At 34.2% G+C, this 21,112-nt stretch overlaps 1 protein-coding gene across 9 annotated transcripts in view; it reads left to right on the top strand.

Annotated features, from left to right (window-relative positions):
* The window catches only part of DMD (dystrophin), a 978,823-nt gene that overhangs the window by 320,532 nt on the left and 637,179 nt on the right, over positions 1-21,112 (top strand). For all 9 annotated transcript variants that reach the window (XM_066314017.1, XM_066314023.1, XM_066314021.1 and 6 more), the window contains 8 exons: positions 5,791-5,936; positions 6,895-7,107; positions 9,478-9,591; positions 10,710-10,865; positions 13,255-13,425; positions 15,394-15,576; positions 17,125-17,259; positions 18,017-18,166. In XM_066314017.1, coding sequence (XP_066170114.1) covers positions 5,791-5,936; positions 6,895-7,107; positions 9,478-9,591; positions 10,710-10,865; positions 13,255-13,425; positions 15,394-15,576; positions 17,125-17,259; positions 18,017-18,166 — 1,268 coding nt within the window. The remainder of the gene's footprint in view (positions 1-5,790; positions 5,937-6,894; positions 7,108-9,477; positions 9,592-10,709; positions 10,866-13,254; positions 13,426-15,393; positions 15,577-17,124; positions 17,260-18,016; positions 18,167-21,112) is intronic.

Genomic DNA, 21,112 nt, shown 5'->3' with positions numbered 1-21,112 from the left:
TTGTAATATTTGATGCTTTTTTTCCTGTACATAAAATCTACATGCATTTAAAAAGATTTCTCCTTTTGATTAACGGTTAAGGTTTATTTTTTTGATAAATAGAGGGGGTTTTTTGACCACCATAAGAGGTTTGTTTTCTGAGTTTTTGTTGTTGTTGTTTTTTGTGGGTTTGTTTGTTTGTTTTTGGTTGTTTGATTGTTTGGTTGGTTTTGTTTTGTTTTGTTGTTTTGCTGTTTTTTTGGGGGGGGGTTGTTGGTTTGTTTGGGGTTTTTTGCTATTTCCATTGCTTCATTATCTTTTCTGGTGGATAAAGGGTATTTAGCTGTTCTGTTTTTCAAGGGAATTTTTCCCTCATAAACAGTTTTCTCTAATTTTGGGGATTGTCTCCTTCAAATAACTTTTATTTGGTTAGGTTTTTGACTGTGCTTTGTTGAAAGTGATAGCAGCTTAGTTTTGTTTTGTTTTTCTTTTAACATTTTAGAGTGCTTAGTAGTTTCGCTCTGCTGCACAGGAGATTTGTCACTAAAATAATACTAAAGAGTAACTCAGATTTCCTTACATGTTTTTTCTCCATGATTTGATAAGAATTTCCAGTTATAAACCTAATTTAAATGCTGAAACCTATTAGGTTGTGGTTTTTACATTATTTTGTGGTGCTGTTTATGAAAGAGATGCAACCTCATAAAATATTAAGAAATATTTTTCTTACTGTCTAGAATGTCTGTATATCCATATCATTTCAAATGTGATATATCCAGAACTCTCTTCTACCCAGACACATTTAGATAATGTCTAGAATATTGGTATTATTGGTATATAGAAAAAAAGAAAAAAAAAAAAAAAAAAAAAAAAAAAAAAAAAAAAAAAAAAAAAAAAAAAAGGTCAGGCCATGCTTGAAACTGTTCAGATATCTACACAAGGGAGTGGAATGGACAATGCTGCAATGATTCAAATGTGAATAACCTGATTTCCCAAGGAGGTTCTTAGTTTTTGTAATGCCCTGGTGAAAAAAGGAGGTTTTGTACTTTATATTTAATTATCTTGAAATTAACTGCTGCTATGTCAGAGAGATTTCTAGGGAGCAGCCTGGTCAGCCTCCCATTCCCCCTGAGGCCAGGGAGACCTGGCAGTCATTGTCAGGTAAGTGAATACTCCCTGCTCCAAGGTGGCAGCTGATTCATTCCAGCAGTCCTCTGGCTCTGTGAATTAACTAAATTCCATTAAGGTGCTTCTGCTTTTCAGTCTCACTACATTGAACTGTTATCCAGTCATAGCTTTGATTGAGATACATGTTCTCATTGAGATACATGTTCTTCTGAGGGGAATTGGAAAATCGTTAGGTTTTTAAGAAGTAACTTTAAAAAAAAAAAGCTTTTGTCATAGGTAAAATTGAAAGTATCAAGATGGAGGTGGCAAAGAAAAAGTCATATTTATTTCCATTTTTCTCTGCTTCATAAATTTATGCACTGTACTTTCCTTTCAAGTTCTGATTCTGCCTTTGCAGGATCAGTAATTCCCAAAGGTGAAGTCATCATTGTCATCATTGCTGTTGTTATTATTAATGATGAATTATTCATCTGCATTCAAATGATGTTTCTCCTGTTTATTTCAGGGAGTACTTTAGAAAGTTTTTGCCTTCTCTATAATTTCAAGATTCTTTAGCTTTTCTATTTACTTATGCCATGCTTAAAATTATCTTGCATGCACATCATTGTTCTCTTTAATCCATTAGTACAGCATCTTAGAGTTTTGGATTACATAGAGCTCATGCAATTCAAACTTGGCATAATTTTATAAGATATTAAACTACAGTTACTGTAACAGTATGATGACCATTTAGAGTTTTAGCCTGTAATTTTTCTGCTTTGGTTAAAATTTTGAACTGCTAACTTATTTTGATGCTTTGAGTGCATTGGAAATGGGTTGCAAATGGCAGTGAAATTGTAGTTATACATAAAATAATCTTTCCCAAATCATTATGTACCTGAGAAAGGAAAATTTTAAACAAGTGTCCTGAAAACTTCATAACTATAAGTTTTCTTTGACCTGAACTATGATTTAGTAGTAAAAATATTCACTGCTGTTTGATTTTGAGGGATGAAGTTTGCTTGACCTTCTTTAAATGTGTCTTTAAAGCTGAAGATACAGTTCAAATGTGTGTGAGAATTTATTGTTTTAATAAGTAGCATGCAAGCAATTTCTTTTCCTTTTTTTCCCCCAGCCATTTCCTCTGGTAATTATTTTTTATTTAAATCAAGACAAAAGGACAAAGCAGCCTGTGAAATGAATGTGTATGAGATAATGTCCTCTACTCTGTAGGTGAATTTATCCTTTTCCTTCGTGGCAAAAGTGAATATTTTTATGGATGAAAAATAAACACACCTAAAAAGTAATTATGTCTTTAAAAGATATTTACTGTTACAGTAGGTCCTGTACAACTGGATAAGGGCTTCCCTGGAAGTGTTCAAGGCCAGGTTGGATGGGGCTTGAGCAGCCTGATCTAGGGCAGGGTGTCCCTGCCCATGATGGGTGTTGGAACTGGGTGATCTTCAAGGCTCCTTCCAACCACTCTGTGATTCTGTTATTCCCTCCTGTTTCCTTTAAGTGCTTTATAACAAAGAGAACTGGAAGTCTTAAATCAATTGGGTAACATTGATCAAGTACTACACAGGATTCCTTATGATTCCACTTTGAGACTTCCTGGTTAAAAATGTAGCCTAAGGGAATCACAGCTTTTATGAAGACAGTGTTAAGACCTTGATGAGTTGGTTTCAGTATTTGTATAACAAAATAGGTAAAACAAAGCTGTGAAAACGTCAGGTTGGTTTTAAATTACATTTACTACTGAGGAGATTTTTGTTGCAAATACATGAAGTTCAATCTTGTTAATTTATTTCATGGAATACATCTTTACTAAAATACTAAATTTTAGGTCTCATAGATTATATTTATTGCCTTTCACGATGGTGGGATGAACACTGGGATTTGCAATGACTGCAGGAGAAACACATTACAACTTATCCAGTGTAATTTGATAGTTGTTGAGATAATTGTATTTTCGTTTCATTTCTGATTTGGGAAAATATTTTTGATTGAAAAATCTGGTCACAAAAGAAAAAAAAAAAAAAAAAAGGAAGCTGTGAGAAAAGCAAACAAAGTATTTTACTTACTTGAAAAGCTGTTTTCACATGTTTAGATAGTTCTATTTATTAGAAATACATCCTAACCAAGTATCTATTTGAGTATTCTGTTTCCAAATTTATGGACTTTCTCTAAAAGAAATATGCAAGTGCAAATGTGTGTGCCTGTCAGTTCTCAGGGGTTACAATGTACAATGTCAGTCACACCAAAATGCATTCCCTACAAGTGGAATAGATTAATATAGAAACATTTCTGATATTTCACAGTAACATATTTGTAATATATCCTCTGTGATATTTTGTTACACTTCTGTCATGGACCTCTTGTTGCTATATCCAAACTAGGCCCATATTGAGGACTTTGTCTCTCATTGCCAATTCTTTGTTTCATATAATGCAGCAGAATCCATATTAATGTGCTTTGCTTATTGTGTGGACTTTATCCATAAATATTAGTATCACAAAGCAAATTTTACAACAACCATGACACAGGTCTTGAATGTGGGTTCATGTTATTAGCATGGAGAATTTAGAAATTCAGACTACCTTCAGAGAGGCGGTATATGGGTTAGATTATTTAGACAGTTGTAAGTGGGTATTGTGAATCCCACTGTAGGAGCTTGACTGAATTCTGACCATCGCCATCATGTGCTGCAAAATAATAAAGGCTTTTAAGTGCCATCCTAAAAGTTAATCTGCTTTCTTGTGGATTGAATTGCTGACACATTGTCTATCTTAAACGAAGAAACAAAAAGTATTTCATCATTACTAATCTGTAGTAATCTGGAAAAGTGAAATGGGAAAACTATGGCTATGCTCATCTTGAAGATGCTTTCTAAAGTTAATTTTTAATAACTAATCTGTAAAAACACTAGTTTGATTAAATGAAATCTGTTGTCCTATTTGAACCATTATTTACTCCATGCTTCATTTTAGTAGAAAACATAACTCATTACAATTAAATTGAATGTTTGTATTGTTTAGATGGTTTCCAATATATTATTATTATTGGCAAAGTTGCAGGGTAAGAGTTTGATACAATTTGGTGGAGTTTTCTCTAGCAGTTTTTACGTCTTCTGAGTTACTCTTCAGTACTACCAAAAATAACTATTTTTGACATTAAAGGTATGAAGTTACTATACATTAGCCATAAGATTTGTTTTTTATTTAAAGGCCAAAATGACCTAGAGAAGTCAAACATTACATCACAATACTGAACTCCATTTCATATTTCTAAATAAAACTGCAGTTAAGAATTGTATAATTCTTTAACATATCTGAGGTGCTCAACTTATATCTCCATTCACTTGGAATGAAGAGTTTGAGTTTTCAAACTTTGAAGGTCTATTTTAAAGTAGAAATTGTTTGGATTGAATGAGTCAAAGACAATACAAATCTCACTAAGGAAAGAAAACATTTAAAATGTTACTGGATGAGATGGAAAACGTTTGGGTGTTTCCAAGAATATATTACTGTTGATTTCTGTGTACAAAAATACCTCACAAGGAAAGAAATTCTTGTCTTTTTTGGTACCAAGTTCTATCTTTTGTGAATCTCCAGACATATGTGATAAATTACATCAGCCAAGTCTTTTATGAGGAAAGTTTGCCATACAATGTGCATATTTCACAAGAGAGATCATCCTGATTTTGGGAAGTTGTTATGATATCTTACTGGAAGTATAAGTTTTTAATATGTAGCATTCTGTTGATCAACTAAAAAATTAGATTAAAATCTGAAGCACTTTCTGCCAAGCACTGCTGTATGATGTGAGCAAGCTTGTACTTAAGTATTTTTAACTGTGTTTGTCAAAACTACTTTTTGGACAACTTTATTATTTTTCTGTACATTTCTTTGTGAAACACCAGAGAATATTGAAGAGGATACAGGAGATAAAAATAGGTGCAACTATTTTTAAGCTTTTATATTCTTCACTATTATGAACAAGTTGGAAATGTTTCAGTTCCAATGAGGCATGCTATTTGTCTGTACATTTTTCAGAGAGTATAGAGGCAACTGTTGTTGATGGCAGAGGGAATGCATCTGCTAATGGGTTGCTCATGTGTGTGCCAGATGTTGTCTATTTGCAGCAGCTGTAATGTTGGCACAATAAGCGCAGTTCAATAACATTCAACTTTATTGTAGAAGGAAGATTAATTTTCTAAGCTTTTAACAGATGTCTTAAATGGAACATTTTACTTGAACAGAAACATTGAACACATAAACATGGGCCATAAAATGGAAACCTAGCTCTTAATACATTTCTGAAATTACATTTTAGGTTAAATACAATGGTTTGTCTGTTGATCTCTGAACACACATATTTAAAAGAGTTGTCTTGCCCATATAGGTTGTCTTCTGACCTATAATAACAGGATCAAGTGGCACAAAGCTCATAAAATGTAAAGATGCCTCAAACATTAGGAGCGTGTTCATTTTTAAAAATATTTTTGCCTCCAAAATTATTTTTTTACAGTTCTCATGCACAATGGGCCTATTGCAATCTCTTGCCAAACAGCCATAGACTTTGATAAGGCTTGGTCTTTTATCAAATGTCTTCTGTCATAAAATCGAATAGTGAAGCAAACTATTGTTTTATTTCCTTGCTTCCTTCCTTTATTTCTTTCCCTTTTTTCCCCATTGAATGTAGTTTTTGACAGTTTGCCTCCTGCACACTACAAGGAGACAATGAACACTATACTTGTGTGGATGCAGCAGTCAGAAACTAAACTCTCCGTGCCTCAGGTTGCAGTTGCTGAATATGAAATCATGGAACAGAGACTCAGGGAGCTCAAGGTGAGTCATTAAGCTGTGGGCACAAATGTCTCAGCTGAAAAGCTTAGGAGAACAAAACTCTTAAGTTGGTCCATGAATCTGCTGAAGCCTGTGTATCTTGAGCAAATAATGCTCATTTGGGGTTTTGGCCAGGGCTTCAGGAGATGGTAGTTGCTTACTTATATTGATTCCTGAAGTTAAAGAATTTAAAATGGTGTTCACCATTGAAAGCAATTTTATAAGATATTGAAAATGTTAAGGAAAAGCCTTTGTTTCTCCCCATGGTATATAAAATATTCCTTTGATGATAGTTCTGGTAGTAAAATATAGATTTAGGTCATTTCATTTTCCAGTGCTGACATGAAAACTATTCTGATTTGCAAAATGCAGCACAGTCTTTTGACAAATTTCCTGTCAGATTTACAAGTAGGCACAAATGTGGAACAGATTTTGCCAGTGGGTACAAACCTTCTCTATATCTCAATGTCTGATAGAGTTTCTACTCTTGGATGGTTAATGAACATATTGTTTGATGCATAATCGGAAATAAAATGTAGAATATAGAAAAAAAAAACTAGATGAAGTAAATTTGAGCTTAGAATTGCAAAAGTTTTGATAAGTTGTAAAAAATGTTATATCACAGAAACAGTTTTCTAAGTTTATTATTTTTATCCATGTTCTGATTCTTCCTGGTTCATTTGATAGTGTCATCATCAGGGTCATCGTAAATTCCTATCTCAAATTAATGAAATGTATGTAGATCACATCTATTAACAAGTATAAATACCTCTGGTTATATTCTCAGTTCAACCAAAACAACCCTTCCCATGTTGTATGAGAAAAACAATTCCAAATTGCTCAGTTAATTATGCCATTGCATGTTTTAGAAAAGGTGACCTCTATGTCTTGCCTGTGCTTGCGAAACGGAGAGAATTGCCTAGTGGTTGAATCGGGATTCCACTTGCTTTCCTGTTCACAGGCTCTACAGAGTTCCCTGCAAGAGCAGCAGAAGGGGCTGAACTATCTCAGCAGCACGGTGGAGGGGCTGTCCAGGAAGGCCCCAGCAGAGGTGGCCCAGAGTTACCGGGCAGAGGTGGAGGTGGTCCTCGGCCGCTGGAAGAAGCTCTCGGCGCTGCTGGCGGAGCACTGCCAGAAGCTGGAGGAGCGTGTCACCAAACTCCAGAGATTCCAGGTTAATCAGGCTTTTTCAGCCTCAGCTTCTGCACCATGGCTTGTGGCTGTGGGACTAAGGCATAACACATTTAGGTGCTTCCAGAACTTAACACCAAAGTGAGATATCAAAACATGGCAAAAAACTTGTTTAAACATCTGCTGGGTTTTGATGAGTACAAGAATTTACTTTGACTTCTGTTTCTGCCTAGATTGTTTCACCAGCAAAAAGCTTTAATTTCATTAAATTTTACAAATAATGTTCCTCTACTTGTTTTTCAATGTAGCTGAAGCCCTTATTCATGCATCTGAAGTAGCTGTATCTTATGAATTAATGAATTACTTAATGAATTCCCTTATATAATTAAAGTAACCTGGAATATAGTAGTATTTTGTTGGCAGTTTGCAGAAAGCAGAAGTATATTTCAGGTATCTAGAATGGCAGCATTGGAACCTCACCTGGGAGTCTGTAGGGCTGCTTCTCCCATTTTTGCTGGGTTGTTTCTCACATTTTTACTCTCTTCCTCTGTTTGATATTTTTGTCCTTTCTTAACTATACTGCCACTGAGCATCACTATCTCACCACAGCATCAGCCATGTCCTGTGGTGGTTCCAGAGGGGGAAGGTGGAACTGTCTGTGTCCAGAACAGGAAAATACCTGTCCTCTCCTCACAGATGCCACCCTACTCCCAAAACTGCCACATAAAAAAAGCGAGGCACTTTGCTTCAAAAATTCAAACTTCTGTTTTATCCCTCCCGTCTGCCCCCTATCTTCACTCCAGCCCCTTTGCCAAATTTAGAGGTTTTCCCAGTGGTCTTAAAAAGGTCCTGAGCATCATGAATATGCTCATGTAAAACACGCAAAGCAGCGTGAGCTGTTGATGCACACAAATTTTAGCCCTTATATTTATTGCTGAAATCCCTCTGGTACACATCTAATATAAAAGTCATCGTCTTTTGAGCTTGTTGAATGGCTTCTCATCCAGATTATTGTTTTAGCTGCTGTAATTTATGGAATGTGTCAGTATGGGATATGATGAAATCAGTGTTCATAAACAAAATGCATTTACAATCTGATTAAAAACATGAGTCATACATTTGATCTTCATTGGTAGCAGGAGACTAATCTCTTTTTAAGTAAATCCCATCATATATATTTTTTACCACATTAATGAACTAAAGTCATCTTATAAAGGTATTAAAGTTTCATCATGAAATATGATTCTGAACTATTTTTACTGGTTGGATAATGAAATGCACAGTTGACATTTCCACAGTGTTTTGGTAATTGCCATTCTGAAGTATACTGATAATTTTTGTATGAATAATTTTATTAATTCAGTTAACTTTCCATGATAGCCTGATTTCTTTAACGTATCTCAATCACATTAGGAAAATGCTTCCTTTGGTTACTCGTCTCATAATAGTTACTAAGACATATTTGTATACATTTTAGGACAGTCTCTAATCTGTCCTTTTTTGTGCTTTAATTTGGCTTTGCACTCAGCATGTAATATCAATATGTATTTTATTGGTGATGAAAATAGTTTCATGAAAAATGCTTTATAATTTACTTTTAAAGTTTTTGCCATATATGTGTTTTAATATGTGCATCTGATCAAAGATGGCATTCTAAGGTAATTTTAAGTGGTATTTTTAAAATCTCGTTCTACTTTTCAAGTTTTTAGATTACCTATTTAATGTTGCCTTGACTGGTAGCATTCCCTTTTTTCGAGTATTTGATGTTCAGATTTTTTTGTTAACTGCAAGAGTTAAATAAAGACTATGGAAATATTACTCCTATTCTAGTGCTAGTAACGGAAACTGAGGAATTACATTAATGGTAACTCTGAAATTGCTCATTGAATCATTATATGATTTTAGTTTTTGAAGTGAATCTCCTTCAGTTACATTGGCTTTTTCATTCTGAATAATAAGGATGTTTTTCTGTCTTGTGTTCTGGTAGAAAAATAGTCACTAGAGCATATAACTTCCAAAAGGAGTCTGAAGTTTAAATGAAAGCACAGAACATTTGATGGGTTAGGCTGAATTAAATGCCAGGCATGAGTAATCTGAAGCCATAGAAGGAACCAATGAACAAGCATGCAGTATCCAAACACTGACAATATCGAGAAGGCATAAATTTGAGAGCCATAAGGTTGTCTGCTCATAGACACATTAAACTTGGTCAGAAATGGTCAGAGTGCCGGTTAAAGAGTTGACGACAGTCTCAGGTAAAATTGGTTTTGCTTGTTTGCTGTGTTTGTATTTTCAGACAGTTCAATAATGGTAAAATTACATTGCAATGAGTTTTAGTTGTAGTGTCAGGATGAATTACACTCTTGCCAGTCAGGTTTTGTGTGATGCAATGAAATGTCTTTTTAATACACAGAATGACATTAAAACACTAAAGAAGTGGATGGCTGAAGTGGATGTTTTCCTGAAGGAAGAGTGGCCTGCCCTTGGAGACTCAGAAGCGCTGGAAAAACAACTTGAGCAATGTACAGTGAGTATTACCTGCCTGCTTGGCAGTTATTCAATCCTTCTCTATGAGCTGAGATTATGCAGAAGTTACACAAATGATTACTGTTCCTAAAAATAAATTCATATAGAAAGGAGGTTTCTTTCTGCAGTGTATTTGAACCTTTTGCATTTCCTGGGTTTGAAGGAAAATTCGCTTAAAAACAAGGAAACTTTATGCCAGAAGGAGGCACACAGTGACATTTTTTTAAATGTGTTTATAGCAGGATCACACCATCAAACACAGGAAAAAATATGTAAATAGCCTTTAAAATCAACTGTTTGCTTTGTTGAGCTTATGAACATTGAATATTTACTTATCTCTATAATCTGTGCCAAAATATCTTTTTTCTGTATTACTCACATGATTTACAAACATTTCTGACTGTAGCAAAAGAACTTGCAGGTATTGTGAGTTATATACATTCTTTTTTCTCTAAACTTACAAGTTCCAGAATGTTATCCCAGCAGAGTTTTAAAGCATCATGAAGTATTGGTACTTCCATCACAGGGTTTGCAAATTCTTCTTGTTGCCCCAATGGAGTGTGTAAGTGCAGTGAATGTAATCCATGATGGTCCCTGTCTGTGTGCTCAGTGGAATTTACAAGTCCTGTAAACATTCTGGCAGGATGTGTAAATATTATATAACATACACAGTGATCTTACAGAACTGCAAGTTCTCTCAAACTTTCTCTTAGCCATTATTTAAATAAGAATTATCAAGTTTTTTCCACCATTGTAATGGAACGTTCTTGCAGAAATGTGAGTAAAAGATCAAGGTATTTCTCATGTTTTCAACCAACAGCAGGGAAGCATTTTAAGAGATATAATATATGTATGTTAACATTGTTTGTGTATATATTTATAGTGCATACCTAGCATTTAAAATTACATAATTTTATTTGATATACAATAACTTGCCACATTACAGGTGTTCATTTCTTTTTAATTTCTTTTCATAGACAAGTTTGTTGATTGTGCTCATTTGACTGGAGATCTGGGCCCCAGATGAGTCAGGATCTCATGTAGAAGCATTTGCATAGGGATACAACATCTGAAACTTTGTGTGAATGCTGCTTCCCTAAACTTCTGCTCTTCCTTTAGGCTTTAGTAAATGATATCCAGACAATCCAGCCCAGTTTGAACAGTGTTAATGAGACTGGGAAGAAAATGAAGAGTGAAGCAGAGCCAGAATTTGCTTCCAGAATAGAGTCAGAGCTAAAGGATCTCAATGCTCAGTGGGACCACATTTGCCAACAGGTACCAGGTCTCCTGCTGTGACTGGTTTTTTAAAACTAATCATCAGGGTTCTCATTGTCAGAACTTGTTCTTATATATATATGCAGTAAATACCAAACTGATTTTATGCATATTAATTCAACTAATATTTAGCAGAGTGTAATTTAGCCTATAGCAGTATGTGTAAAGTATACTTATTTATATTATAACATAGTATCTTACTATTTTTATAACAAAGATATATACTAATATAGTAGATCTAACAGCTGTATAATTTATGGCTCCTGCAAAACTAGATTTCTGAAGGTGTTGTTTAGGCATTTGTCAAAACAGTCAAGGTCTGTACTTTGTTTTATGTTTTCATCTATGTTGTTGAAATTGCATGTCATTATCGTGGAAGAAAAAAGACATTAAAGCAGTGAAGGGTTCATGATTCAATAACTCAGAATTAAGAGTACATGCACATATGCATTTGTGTAAATTAGTTTCCAATAGTCAAATGGATTTCAGAGTAGGGGACATAACAGGAAAGGACAGTTCTTTTATTTTAGTTAAAGGCATTATTAGTAAATAATTTCACAGAGTAAAGAAGCTAAAAATTACTATTATTTCACTGATGACATATGGATTCTTTTTCTTTGTAACAGTTCAAATAAAAGTTTTTTCATGTTGTATTACCTTTAATTTTTTCTATTTGCTCTTTCTCTTGTCTACATTTTTGATGTGCATTTTCATAAAAGTATCATTTTACTTTTAATGAGATATAATATTTTCTAATTTTTTTATTATTCACTTTACATGTGAAAGATAATCTCTCTATATTTTTTTGATTAACATATTATTAAAAAAAGTTGATCTTTGAAATCTGTAAGACATTTTATTGATCCAGTTTTTTAGTCTTTCCCCTTTCACTACCATGGAGTATTTAATTCCTTTTTTTTATGGGTGGGACATTAATAAGCTGGATACCTTTGCACTTCTTGCACTTCTCTCACAGAAATTTAAAGTATTGCCTTATAGTATAATAGCACAGAAGTCTGTCACAGTTTTCTCCTGATTTCCCTGAAAATCTGTCTGGAATAATTTCATTCCATGCAAGGCACAAATTATTCCCTCTTAGTGGACATTTCTAACACAACTTTTTAGTAACAACTATTAAAATACATACGTAGTAAATACAAAAAGCAATTTGGTTTGTGGAGATTTCTGGAAAAGATTTGGAAAAGTCAGCTTGGGTTGATATACAGTTAATATGACTGTGAGAGCTGACAATTGGCAATTGCCATTCACAATTGAGATACTCTTTTCAGGTGATGGGAGATTACTTTCTCTTCTGGTGCTGAGACTGAGGAGGAGACAATTTTGAAGAGCCACAATTCTGCTTTTATACTCACTGGTTGTTGCTTAATTTTGTTTTGTAAAACAACATTTATGTAGAACAGCATTTATGTTTAACAGCCAGTCCTCAAGGATGAGTAAAAAAACAATAAATGTCAGAAATTATGACCAAATACTAAGAAAAATTCTCCTGATAATACTGAAAATAATGTTTACTGAAGCAGCTCCACAGAGCACAATATTGGAGCAATATTCTCTGCAAGCCCAACTCTGAGAAATGGCACCACTACAACTTATTATTTTTTGTGCAAACTTCTTAATGCTCTTGAGAGATGGTAAATGGATCAATCAGGGGCAATTTTAATAGGCTAATGCACAATTAATAGAATCTGAGAATGGTTAGGAATAAGATGATCTGAAATATTATCTAGTTCTAGTTCTATAAATGACCTATATAGCAGAATTGTACGACCCCCCCTTAGTGATTAGCAAATCTTTTAAGAGTAGTAGTTTTTCCTTTACAATAGGAAAAAAACTGGTTTTTTCCAGTAGGAGATTGGGCTTTTTTCTTTGCCTGTTTTTAGGATATTCCCCTTTCTGAGACATTCATTAATTATTTAATCAACATAAGAAAGATATGCATATTGCTTTATTCTCTAATAAGTTGCATTTGGACTAGGAGAAGGTCATCTGACTTTATAGCTCAAGAGCATTTGTTTTCACCCTTGAATGCACTTTCAAAGTCTGCTGTGGTTATTCATTTTCCATTTTACAGAAGATAATCCCTGGGAGATGTTCTTTCCCAGATTTGTTTTCTGATGACATCAGCATATGGTGTAGATTTTCATCCTAGAATCATCACAAACTCACTCTGCACAGCCATGATTTGCTAAAAGAAGAAGTAGTACTTTTTTGTCTGTTATTAATATCTATCTAATTACTTGTTAACATCTGCCTAATTACAGCAATGTTATTAATACAGGATTTAATTTGATTCTTTTCAGGCTAAAACATTGTAAAGTTTGTACAGTAGCTTTGCTTCAAGTACTATGTAATCTTTTCTTTCTTAAAGGCCTATGCTAAGAAGGCTGCATTAAAAGGTGGTTTGGATAAGACTGTGAGTCTCAGAAAGGATTTGTCAGAGATGCACGAGTGGATAACACAAGCTGAGGAAGAATATTTGGAAAGAGATTTTGAGTATAAAACACCTGATGAGTTACAGAAAGCTGTTGAGGAACTGAAGGTAAAAGATTAACTAATTACTTGAGCTGTGTTCAACCTTCTTTTTGAAGCTCTCGTTTGTAAAGGAAGTCTACTCTTACTTTAAGGAAAGTGCCTTTTCAGATCTACTTGCCTAAAGTTAAACATAGTAGGTCGTTTGAAGTAATTTCTATTTGGAATATGCTAGAAAATATTTGATATTCCCCAATACCATATCATTTTTTTTCCAACTTGCTTTATTGGATATTGATTTGGATGTAGCCTCAACATTCTTCTATTTAAGGACTAAGTCCTAAAAAATTGGCTGTTAGCAGCAGTAGAGTGAAAACAGTTTTATGTCTTCTCTTTTATTAGAATGGGCAGGAAAAAAAAGGGATATTAGGATGAATCTTGGTGTGTGCTGTATATGAATATTATGTCTTTAATGCAGGAATATTGAAATAGCATATTTTTATCTCTAATTAATAATGTTTCCTTCAGGTGGGATGAATATGCCTTTGGACAAGACAACTAGTTTGTGATACATGCTTAAATACACTCTTGTTAAGCCACTGGAGGTGGGCTTAATTCCTATTTCAAAGGTGAATGGTTTGGTTTGTACTGTTCAGGAAGCCAGATTATAATCTGATTGGCATTACATATATATAGCTTTGATGATCTAATACTTTGTTTTCAAACTCTTCATTTTCCATGTTTTTTTTCCAGTGTTTGAGAGTTTCAGACCATGCAACTGATGATCTCTTTATTTACTGACACAAATAATTTGCTGCCAATCAGAATAGACACTCTGAAAAGTATATACACACAAGGAAATGTATGGAACAGCTCAATTGTAAATAAAAAAAAATATCAAAAGTAAATATTTGCTCTATAGATACAGTTCTTTTTAGTAACTAAATAGCAAAATTCAGTTTTATACATTGCATTGCATATTAAAACAGGTAAAATGTATAGTTTTATATACAAACACCATTGTGGATTCTTAGTAGATATTCTGTACCCAGATGAAATACAGCCAAGTTCAGACTGTGACACCTTGACCTAGGAAATAACCAGATCATTTGTCATGACCTCACAAGGGAGAAAATCTGGACCAGAATTCTGTGTTCATTCTGCAGCCAATTTCTTCCCACAGCTAGAAAAGAGGCAAGTCAAGAGCAGCCTTGTAAACTTCCTCTAGCAATGGCAGTCTGATCACAGTTATTCTGGTTCATGAACTTCCTCAGACCCAGAGAGGAAAAAAAAAAGTTGTCAGGAATATGGTTAGAGTTTGATATGTTTTGAGCAGGGAGTTCTCATTGTAAATTCCTGTGAAGGCCTGATGGCACTTTTTATAGCATCACTATATTTCCAGTTGGGATATGATTCCATTCATAGACACCTGAAAGCATTCAGAGGAAACAATACTAGGCATGAACATCTTTTTCATGAGACGACATGATCAGGGAGGAGCAAAAGTGTGGGATATACAATAGAGAAAAATTATTTTCTGACTTTCTTTTTAAATGCAGGATAATGACAGTGGCAAGAAATATTTTCCTTCTTTTTCCTGATTTTCTTGTGATTTTACTATTAAATATGGATACATGAATTTGTAACACAACAAATATTTTGGGGGAGTGGGAGTTGGTGATTTTTAGTTAGTAAGTTATGATACTAAATGTTCTTGGAGCATGTCTTGGGGGAGAAAAAAAGAAAATTACTGAAAGGTTCCATTAGTCTGAGAGCTCCAGATCACTAGATGGTTGTGAGATGTTAAATTGTATTTAGTGTTGAGTATTGGCAATGGAATGAAACAAAAGATCTTTGGATGCATTTAAGATTATTTCAGAAAGTCTGGGAATTAAATGTCACCTGTTGTATTTCTGTTTTGTTGTAGTGTTGTTTGGGTTTCTTCTCCCTCTAGAATTCTGTCAGAGAATTCTGATAGTTACTAGAAATAACTTTCCTTCTTAAACCAGGACTAAAACTCCTTTTTTTTCCTTTCCAGAGAGCAAAAGAGGAAGCCCTTCAGAAAGAAGTGAAAGTGAAGCTTATTACAGATTCCGTGAACAACTTTATAGCAAAGGCTCCACCAGCAGCTCATGAGGCTTTGAAAAAAGAGCTTGATGTTCTAATTACCAGCTACCAGAAACTCTGCAGCAGGCTGAATGGAAAGTGGAAGACTTTGGAGGTTTGATAACTTGTCAGTTGTATTTATAGCCCTTCTAACTGCAAGAAGTAAGGTGGAGAGCACAGCTATATTATCATATAGGACTGTGGGTAGCTCAAGGCTATCCTGGCTTTATGAGCCATATACCAAATACCCCGTGTTGTGAGCCATACAGAAAGCTATTTTGAGACTCATATCTGCTGTAGAGTTGTGTTGCAAAAGACTGAGACACAGCTCTTAGGTCAGAGACAGCAATGGATGCTCAAGGTTCTTATCCCTCCTGAGGTCAAGCCAGGAATCTGGTGATGTTCTCTTCATCAGCTCCTCAAGGCTTCTCTCTTCCATGGCTAAGGATTTTGATTGAATGGCCCTGAAGTTGGCCAGGTGGTGTTATCTCAGCATGGGAATAGCATTCATTCTGCTAGCAAACTGAATATTTCTCATGCATTTCAAATTGACCCTGCCATTTTGGCCAACTCCATTGCAGATTCTTGCCATGGGACTGTTTTTATGTTATACAGTAGTAACAATAAATTAGATAGCATTTTTTGTTGTTAATGTTGCAAGAGCTAAATTTTGTTTGTGAATAATTTGCAAGAGCTAACCTTAATAATACACAGGATAAATTTATTCTGTCTGAATTTCACCATGGAAAATTAGGTGTGTAGTTTAGCTGGTAATCTGTATTTACCCTGATCATTGATGATGTGCTGTTGCATGTTAATATCCTTCTGTAACCCTAATTTGGGTGTGAGCAAAGTTAGGTGAGATGAACTGCACTCTGGGAAGCTTGAACTGCCAAGAGTGTAACACATTTCAATAACATTATTTTAACTTCTACTAACAAAAAAAGGAACAAAAAAGATTATTTATGGAGCATTTTAATGTTTTGTTTGTCTATGAAGTGCCATTTTTATCTGCTTATTTAAGTATCCTCAGGCACTATATAAATAAAATATTAGACAATAATTTAATTTCAGGAGAATAAGAACATTTCACAACATTATGTTTAGTACTCTAGCACTTAAAATGTCTATAAATTGCACTAAATGTGGTTTAGAATTAATTTCCATAGAGATTTTAGTCTGAATTCTTAAAAGCTGACATTTTATGAACCTGTGATTTTGATTTAAGCAATTAATATATAGAATATATATTAGGAGGAATATATAGAAGGAATCTAAGGGCATTTTTATAATAAAAACATAAATTTCTAACATGTTTTTTAAAAATTCTGCTGACTTTTACATTTCTAGAAGAAAAGTTTACAGAAAGCATATAAAGTGGATAATACATGGAAATGAAGATCCAAGTTTTGTTTTGCAAACGAGTTCACATTTTCATGTTATTTTCTGTGGTTTTGCTCTGTTTAATCAAAATGATGGTTTACTTGTGCTTTATGTTAATTTGGATTGTATGAATACTGGCAAATACAATCTCCTATATGGCCCCATAACCCTTGGTTATTAACCATGTTGCTTTGGGGAAGAGGCATGAATGTTTTCAGTATTTTAATAAGTGAAAATTTTCTGTGAGATTTTCAATATAAATAAACTTTTTCTTCATCAGGAGGTATGGGCATGTTGGCGCGAATTATTGTCATATTTGGATGCAGAAAATAAATGGTTGAATGAGATTGAACTGAAACTCAAAGCAACTGAAAATATCCAGGGAGGTGCAGAAGAGATTTCTGAGTCTTTAGATGTAAGTGCTGACTTAAATAATAACCAAATCATGCATGTTGATAAATCATAAATTTTGTGTCATTCTAAACAAACTATGAACTAGAATTGCACATGAACAAGGCACAGAGTATTTTGGAAGTCCTGAGGTCTTAGTAGATTCAACAAATGAGGTTTTGAATTCAAATCCACCTAAATCAAACTATAATTAAATGTGTTGTGCTCAGTGTCAGAGACAGTTTTGGTAAAGATAAAATAAGCATTCTTAAAAAAGAAACCAACCTCACTTCAGCCAATCAAAAAATGTTGAAGGATTCAGTGAGGGCAAGTTTTCTCATAGCAGTGCAACTTTGTTTATTATTCTTTAGTTTTTATTCATGAAGCCTTTAAAATTAATAGAAATTAAATTAATGCTTGTAGTGCATCAAAATGCAAAATATTGCATCGGTATGCTGTTGAATTTCATCCATTTAGATACTCAAGCAAGTTTTTCATATTAAGTTACAAGTACTCTCACTGAACTCATTGGGCATAGTCCACATCTTTAAAATTTAGCAGTAAATTTATTGTTTTATGAAAAATCTCCCTGCTTCATAATATGTACAACAGAACATTCGTTGTCAAGGCACGGAACATAAGGATTTAATCTTTTTTTCTCTACTTCTATTGTATATGAAATGTGAAATTTCTTTCTTATGTTTTTAAGGCCAATTGGGATTGCTCGGTAGAACCTTATTTAGAAAAAGGAAAATAAACTACTTTTTTTTTACTTTTTTCAGTCTTTGGAACGTCTGATGAGACATCCAGAAGATAATCGCAACCAGATTCGGGAACTGGCTCAGACTTTGACAGATGGTGGAATCTTGGACGAACTGATCAATGAAAAACTTGAGAAGTTCAATACTCGGTGGGAAGAACTTCAACAGGAGGTATATTTAATCATCCTCCCATTAAGTAGAGGACTCTGTAAAACTGTTTTAAAAAATAAAAGAATTATGTTGTTGATACAGTTCCAAAACAGGTCACAAACAAAATTTTACATTAGCAGTGGTTTCATGGGTGTCATGGGCTAACTCCAGTAGGCAGCAAAGCACCACAAGACTCCACATATGCTGGTACTTTGGTGGAGATTATATAAAAGGCAAAAGAGAGAAAACTCACAGATTGACATTAGGATGATTTGATAAGTGAAGGAAAAAAGGGGTAAAAGCAAGTGATGCAGAAGAAATTACCCCCAGGAGACGAATGTTCAACCAGTCCCAATAACAATTTTGGAAATACTTTTCCCCACCTTTTTTAGTTGTTGAGCATGACCCTATGTGTGGTGCTCAGGTCAGCTGTCCTGGCTGTGTCCTTTCAAAAAGCCCTTTGCCCATGCCCAGCCTGCTCACTGGAAGGGGCAGAGTGAGAAAGAGAAGACCTGGGTACTGTGGAACCCCTGCTCTGCAATGGCTGAAACACCCCAGTGTTATCAACACGGTTTTGGCCACAGATATAAACCACTGAACCATACAGGCTGCTGCAAAGAAAATTAACTCAGTCCCAGGCAAAGCCAGTAAAATAGGCAACCCCAAAATTTCAAAATTGGAATGACCATCTAGTAGATTAAATCTTTAATTGCATATATAGGATCTTTTCCTCTGACAAATTCTTAGTGAGAAGCAAATTATTTTCAAAATTGATTATGAGTAATATTTCTTGCAGATACATTTTTCTTAAACAATAAGTAAGTATATTTGTATCAATAAAAGGTTTAAAAAGACACTTGAATATAGAAATGTGTAACATGAGGAGAGCCAAATCTAGCAATGCACTATAAATATGAGGAAGCTATCAGCTCAGTATTTGGTGAAGATCAGAAAGAATTATGAGGGAAAGACCTAGCAAAGGAAGTAGACAGCCCCTTTATGACATGACTGTAAGCAGAACATGCTCAAAGATAAGCTACAAATACTGACAAAAATTACTCAGTTACAATTATATAAACGATGCACAAGTACAGATTTTTGGAAAGCAGCTGTATTAGAAGGATGACCATCTACCATGACAATGAAAAAAATTTTGCTTCTTTTGTGGTGCTAGAAACATACTTGTTTTTTGAAAACAGTGGAAGCAAAAACACAACAATAAAAATTATAGGAGGGTCCTAAGCTGTTCTGAAAATAAACTTGAAGGATGGGCAGGGAAAGAGCCTGGTGGTAATTCTGGTGCAGTGCAGGCATTCACATAATTCTGTGCAGCTGGATGATGTCATAACAGAAAAGTAAATATAAATTTCTGTAGCCTTTTTTTTTTTTTTTTTTAATAATCTCAGTTCTTTTTGAAAGCAGATAGACTCTCTGGAATTCTGCTTCTTGCTATTTGTTATTTTTTTACTGACTAGAAAACTAGGAATATGCAAGAGACTTTGAGGGTGTGAGAGCAATCCTTTGAAACAGTCTTTTTGAGTGATAGTTAAATACTATTCAGTCATCACTAATAGATATTAAATCAAAATCCATAAAAGTTGCAGAATTTTAGTGTCAAAAGCAGATAATGAAGATGTCTGAATTCTGGAAATAATTTGGATGAGTATTTAGGCAAAATATATGTGAAATTTATTCACTGCTCTCCAATTTCTTTCAAAGATGGAAAAAAAATGGTGTGGAGGACTTCTTTAAAAGCTTCTTTGAAAGTTTGGTCAGATAATAAGTACTTAAATACTAATGGTGAGATCTGACTCTGAAATAGAAAGGTATATATTTTTTTTTTTTTTGGTAGATTTCTTATACTGAATTTTTCTGTGCTGTTTGTGTAGTCTCTTTAAATTCAAGCAGCATTCTCCTTGTATAAAAATACATTGCAGGCACGTAACACAAATCAGCTCATTTCAAGGTCACTTCTTTAGACAGGCTAATTGTCAATCCTAAAGTGGTGAAGTTATTTGTTTTTATTTGAATAATTGTGAGGGTGATTACCAAGACAATAAGCTCATGTGGGCAGAAACTGATATATGAAATATTTATTCACTACTAATAGAGCAACCAAACCAACCCACTTCTACATGAATGATGCTGCAAGACAGTGCAGCTTTGCTACTGAGATAGAGATTCATTTTTAAAGGCAGATAATGGCTTTGTGTTTGTGTACTTTATCTTCTTTAGTTAACAAAGACTGAGTGTGTTTAGTTTGCTTTTGAACATTTGGGGCTGACTGATAAGCAAGGTATACCCTATCCTTACTTTTCAAGGACTGATTCACTTACAGCTTTATATAAGGGATTTAAGAGACGCTGAAGAATTTGAAGCTAATATTGCAAGCAACCATCAATGCTGAAAGTCATTTATGTCCAGCAAACTTCAGAAATGTCAGTCAGATATTCTTAAAACTATGCTTGCAAAAAAACTGTACAAAATATTATTGTTCACATGGGTTTTACACTAGACTTAGTTATTATTATTGGGTCCTGCCTCTTAATTCATTTTAGGACTCCCCTGAAGATTACCTTTGGTTTCTTTCAAAGAGCACACATTCATCATTTGACACAATTTGTCTGTTTTGCTCTCCTCTCCAGAGGAGAAAGAACATTTCACTCCCCATCTCCACATGATTGCTTTGAAGGCTGCTAAGAGGGCTGCTTTTAAAAGTTCTGAGGCATTATCTGCCTGCAGTGATAACCTAAAGAGATAGAAGAGTCTTTGGTATAGTTTGCAGTTTTGGAATTCAGTGGATCAAAGTTGAATATCACTTAATGCTTATTGAGTAAATTGCTTTATTTGTAGCCATTTACTCAATAAGCACAGTGTAATATTCTTAGAACTTGCAGAAGAATTAGGCCTGGATTGGAGGGTATTAAAGATTCATGGGTCCAAAGATAATGTTTTGAATTAAAAAAA

This window comes from Sylvia atricapilla, chromosome 2 (genome assembly GCF_009819655.1).
Source record: "Sylvia atricapilla isolate bSylAtr1 chromosome 2, bSylAtr1.pri, whole genome shotgun sequence".
NCBI lineage: Eukaryota > Metazoa > Chordata > Aves > Passeriformes > Sylviidae > Sylvia > Sylvia atricapilla.
The sequence above is the reverse complement of the archived record's forward strand: the minus strand, read 5'-3'. Positions and strand labels throughout refer to the sequence as shown.